At 36.0% G+C, this 6,055-nt stretch overlaps 1 protein-coding gene across 1 annotated transcript in view; it reads left to right on the top strand.

Moving 5' to 3' along the window:
- LOC122809959 (cathepsin L-like proteinase) overlaps positions 1–6,055 on the top strand; it is a 340,112-nt gene that overhangs the window by 223,933 nt on the left and 110,124 nt on the right. The window contains exon 5 of the mRNA XM_044081550.1: positions 1,053–1,146. Coding sequence (XP_043937485.1) covers positions 1,053–1,146 — 94 coding nt within the window. The remainder of the gene's footprint in view (positions 1–1,052; positions 1,147–6,055) is intronic.

Below are 6,055 nucleotides of genomic sequence, written 5' to 3'. Positions count from 1 at the left end.
CACAACACAAGCACACCAAACAAACAGTAATCCACACACATACACCTAAACTCTTACACCTAACCCTACACTAAATTATACATACACCACTAACTATCCACTTACCTTAAGCCAAACCCTAACCCTAAGGTCTGTCACTATCGCACAGTCACCTCACCCACGCCCTAACCCTAACTCACCTACCCCGTCCTAACCCGCACGTCCACACAATCGCACACTTACCTGACCCGTGCCCTAACCCTAACTCACCTAACCCGCCCTAACCCTCACGTCCACACAATTGCACACTTACCTGAACCTGACCTATAACTTTTCGCCAGAGTGCTGAAAATAACAAAGCAACAGAAATGGACAACCAAATTCTTTCCCTAGGAAAAAATTTGGTTTTCTGTTTCTTCGATATTTTCAGCGTTCGCTGAAAACGGGTTGATATTAGAACACTCGACATTTTAAATATTCGGTGTTCTAATATACATCCGATATATATATATATATATATATATATATATATATATATATATATATATATGTGTGTGTGTGTGTGTGTGTGTGTGTGTGTGTGTATATGAAGAAAAGTTTGAAAAATATGTAGTAATACATTAAAAATCAGAATAATGATAGAAATGAAAGAGATAAATTACTTCAATATGCTGTAATCATGGGGCAATTTGATACTTTCTATGCAAAACTAAGTGGTTCCTTCTTGTGTAATAGTTTAAATACAATACTGTGATGGTGCCAGCAAAAAGTGTGAAACTTGTATGTTTCTGCCATTATGACTTTTGTTACTTATACTTTGGTACCTTTGGTACAGTGTAGTTTTCCTAGGAAGATAAACCGGTTAATGAAAATCTGAATATATTTTCTGTTATGTTTTGTGATATGACATTTGTGTAGTGATGGTATTCCCTAAAAGTCAGCAATAACTTCAACGTTAATTCTTTTTTCAAAGTTGTTACTTTGTGAAAGCTTTCATAATTGTTATTCTAAATAAAGTTTGTTGACAATTACTATAGTATTCTTTCTTCAATGATGATTTTATCACTACTTAGGTGTATATGAAAACCGCAACTGCAATAAAGAGAAAGTATCACATGCCATTATAATTGATGGTTACGGACCAGACTATTGGATAGTAAGGAACAGGTTAGTACATGATACATATTTTTTTCCTGTTTATAATCCATTGTTAATTTTAACAGTATTTTAAAGTACTGACATTTTAATTGTTAACAGTTGCTGCCTAACATTTTCTGTACTATAAACTGAATCATAAAGCATGTAAGAAACCCTGCTGAACTCTAAAACATAGGTTCATAGGTATGTACTAGACTAATGACCACTGAGGCCTTTTCAAGCCTAGCCAGGCATCCCAAATCTCTGACAAGTTCTGGTACCCTAAGCAGGGATGTAGCAGATGAAACATTTATAAGCAGGGCCTGGCAGATGAACCATTTACAGGCTGCCTGTGTCCGTTAGAGACATAGGTGTCAAACCAGGGATACAGTTCCTGTTCCCCAATCCCATTGTTTGACTTACACTTGAATTGGGTTAGGGATGAACTCTGCTTCATATAGATAGGGAGCCTTTTCCAGAGAAGAGACAGTTTCTGGGATACATGCCTGTCAGCAATGTATGAGCATATGTATGTGTGTGTGTATATATATATATATATATATATATATATATATGTGTGTGTGCACTGTTGCATGTCTAATGTGGTTTTGGTTGACATCTGTTTAGTCGACAGCATTTGATCAACTAAACAGATGGTCAACAGGTGTGCAAAATCTGTCCTTTCTTCTTGTCAAACAACAAAGATTTTGTGTGATCCCATAGTAAATATATATGTATACACACACACACATATATATATATATATATATATATATATATATATATATATATATATATATATATATAAAATTATCTGGGGGGTGTGGAGAATGCATCTCCCAAATGGGAGGGGGGGGGGTGCAGGGAGCTTGTTCCCTTCACAAAATGATTCTTTCTGTTGCTTTTTTTATATTTTGCATGCTCTGATGTTGTTTTTTCCGCAAATGCCTAGTAGTATACCAACATTCATGTTTTCAATCTGTGGTCAACATTTGTAACGTCACAATTTTGGCATTTTATTTACTTAGAGGAATCCTATATGTCTATATTTCTATATAACAAAATACATGTAGATAGATCGATAGATACATAGACTGATATGGATAGAGATAGGGATATATATCTTGATCTAGCTGTCTATTTATAGATAAGTAGATAGATAGATCTACATGTATAAAACTAAAGGTAGACAAGAGGATAAAGTTTGACTTTAACTGAAAAACAAATGAAATTATGTGGCTTTCTGTGACTATACCACAGCTATAGAGAGTAATGCATAATTTTCAGTCTTTTCCAGTGGTCACTGAGTTCTAGTCCCCTGAGTGTCAGGTATCAATATTCACAAGACGCCAAAGGTCATAATGTTAATGACAGTCTGACTTTGGAAATCACTGCTGTTTCTGTTCTGTTCTGTTTCTGTGATCTGTGTGCCAACAATGATTCCTTTGTGTTTCGAATATTTCTCCCTTCTTCGTGTTTGTGAAACTACAGATTTGTTATATATAAGTTCAAGAGGGAGCTTACAACCCTCAGATTGGGGAGTGCAGCAAGGAAAATGATTACAGGTTGAGTTTCCATCATTGTATGTTTTGGATTTTTTTTTTTTAGCATTATAGTTTGTCGGGTTTTAGGTGTTTGAGGTTTCATTATGGAGCCTAATTTTTTTCATGCTGAATACATACTAACTAGTTTGGACAGTGACTTGATTTTTTTTTGCACTTTCAAACTGCTAAACTGTATTATTCTAAATCAGTTTCAGTAATTCATGTTTTTGCTAAGCTGTTGTTGAAGCTTTTGTAAATTGGTTGTAGATCACGACAGCACAAAGCAATACATGAAAGCTTATATAACTCTGAACTGTCTAGATTTTTGTAGAATGTCCATATTTTAACCTTATATTTTTGCCTCTGCTTTATGAAATTTATGGTTTACTGACAGTTCACTGAGAACTGAAGTTACTAAATAATGACAGACATTTGAGTTTCAAACTTCATATCTTTCAGAAAATGCATGTTGATGCAATATCTGTCATTCTAAAAACTTTTTCAGTGTATAAGAGCAATATTTTAAATCACTCCCTAATTTTGGGGGTTTGTAACCCTCATTATTTTTGACTTTGTCCTAATTTCATTAGCTAAGAGGGTGAGAGGTATGCTGCCTCATATTGCAAGGTAAATATAAACAAAAAAAGATGTAGTTTGTAAGTTAGACCTTTTAAAAGGTATCTGGGGTCAAGGTGGTAACCATATGAAATGTCAGGACCCACTACAGTGGGTCCCAAAACTCAGAGACTGAATGTCCAAAAGAATGGACTTACATATAACAAGTCTGAGATGGTAATTTCACAGAATAGTGCATGGTGATTTTGGAGTTGATATATGTAAATTTGAGGGGACTTGTGATATTTTGAGACTTGCTCTTCTCCAGGTTTTTTTTGAGGTGGGGGGTTCGGCTTATCAGCACTCAGCATTTTAAGTGCTAACATTTCAATAGGGACCAAGTTAAACTACTATATTACTGCCTTAATTTGTTGTAGCAACAGGTAATGAAAATGTAAACCTTATTGTTTAAGGAATCTGTATATATTTTAAAATTTAACACTTTGGCTCCTAAGGGGTTAAATTTTGAATGTAACTGGAGATTTTTTATTTGAATATTTAATCAAGTGTTAAGTGATTTATTGGTACTTTGTGATGTTTTAATCCTTGAAGGCTTCAGACGAGATGTTAAGAGATAATTAAAGCATTTGTTGTACACTGGCTTGTTGTTTTTTTGGTTTAACACAACAGCTTGGTGGTGTTTTGGTTTTATCTTGCTGGGTTTATGGCCAGTGATCCAAATCTAAACCTGGCTTGTATTTTTTGGGAACCTGTTATGGACAGTACTCAACGGTCTTTGGATAGTATTCTTATCCAGTCTGGTGAACGTACTAGTTATCAGGACAATGTAAATGGCGGTGTGGATAGAGTTGAGAATACATGCAGACTGTGGGAGAAATGGGAAGAAGACAGGAATAAATGGTTTAACAATCCATTTGGTACTGTTGGCCATAGGCTATTATCATTAGAGAATATGAAGATACATCCTCATTGTTTGATTTTATTAATGAAGTTGACAATTTCAGAAACAGTGGGTTTTAGCTGTCCATAGCTGTACTATGGAATGGGTGGTTAAAAGAACAGATTAGATCAACCTGTTTCACTTTATCCTCATGGGTGAATGTTGAATACTTAGATAAGTTTTTAATGGATGTCAATGTAAAATTAAAAACTTATGACGTGGAAATCGTGGAAAGGAAAAAAAGCAGACTTTTTAGAGACCTCTGATTATGATAACGGCAAAGCCTTTCTGGCGAGAGCCAGTCAGAGAAGACTGCATAATCACATGAGGTTTGAGTAAGAAGGTAGTGCTTACCGTTATAACAATTCTTCATTTTCTGCTTCTGAGGGGTTTAGTACCTCAACAGATTGTGAAAATGATGAATATCCCAACTTCTCATGGCACAACAGGTAGAGTAGTTTCACCGGACTTTTCAGAATGGCTATAGCAACTTACAAGGGGGAAACTAAAGAAAGAAATGACAACAGGAGCAGTCAGTTATGGTACAGAAGGAATATCAGCCAAAACAACGTTCCAAGAGAGGTAAATAGTAGTTTATTACCTCTGAATGATTGTGGCTCTGATGTTATTAATTTATCTGGACAGTTTTTAACTAACTCTGAGTATGCAGTTCTCAACTGCGGACTAAAGTGTATACCTACTGTTTTACCTCTCCTGCATGAAATAGAATGTGATATTTACAAGCTAGTGAGAAAATTACACTTATCCAATGCATATTTTCTTTTGGACACTAGCCGTATTAGGCACAAAAGTACTTTTATACCACCCTTCAATCATGAAGGGGTACAGCATTTCTCAGAGATGTTAAATTTTGCAGTTGATAAAGAGTTTTTAGAATTTAATAAAAAGAAAAAAGACATTCCCCGGGATTCACTAAACCTCCATGTAAGACTAAATAAGTCTTAAATGGAAACTGCAGCCTAAGAGTATGACGTCATTGTGCCATGCATATTCATGAGGGCGCGCTGACTCAACTCTAAGGCTAACACGGAGCGTGCACGAGTGCAGGGGGCGTGTCAGACTGCTGAGCAGTCCAAAAATCCACGCCCCTCCAAGTCCCACAATCGTCAAATGTAAATGACATGAGCGAGTCCACTCAAATGTGTATATACACAACACTACACTCCCCCACATTCTAAACCCCTGTACAATTATAAAATGTAAAACTGTTATATATTTTTTTTATTATTCCCGATATAGCTGCCCGTATTTGCACGTGTTTGCATGGGTTTGCCCATTGCTTAGCTACAGTTAGCAGTTTAGACATCGAAGAGGATAATAAGACACTTATATGCAAAGTTAGCCAAATAACAATAGCGTAGTGGTAGAGCGTTCGCACAAAAAGGAGGCATTCCCGGTTCGAGTCCATCCACTCCCCTTTCTATTTTCTGTATGAAATCTGTATATAAAAATTATTCCTGACATTTATCTTTTAAAATTTAGTAAAAAGCATTGAAATGGCCTATGTAATAGTGAACGATATTTTATACATGTATAAGAAGGTGAATTGGTTATGCATACTGATGAATGCATAAGTAACGTATCTTAAGCAATGTGAAGCACTGTTAAGCAAAGTTTACCAGTATTAAGCACATATAAGTATAATTGCTCATAGCTTAGCACTGCTTTAACTAGCACAATAGCTTTCCGCGGAGCTGTGCATCGTGCCAACTAGTGCAAACAAAACATGTTTGCGCGAAGCTGCGCACCACACTAACTAGTGCAATGTCGGGCAATGTAGAGTAACGTTGGTTAAGTTGAGCAAAGTTGGCTAAACACAGCCACACCTCCTAGCCAGTCAGGCCAGTAGTAAAATACA

This window comes from Protopterus annectens, chromosome 1.part1 (genome assembly GCF_019279795.1).
Source record: "Protopterus annectens isolate FY-2018-M chromosome 1.part1, PAN1.0, whole genome shotgun sequence".
NCBI lineage: Eukaryota > Metazoa > Chordata > Ceratodontiformes > Protopteridae > Protopterus > Protopterus annectens.
The sequence above is the reverse complement of the archived record's forward strand: the minus strand, read 5'-3'. Positions and strand labels throughout refer to the sequence as shown.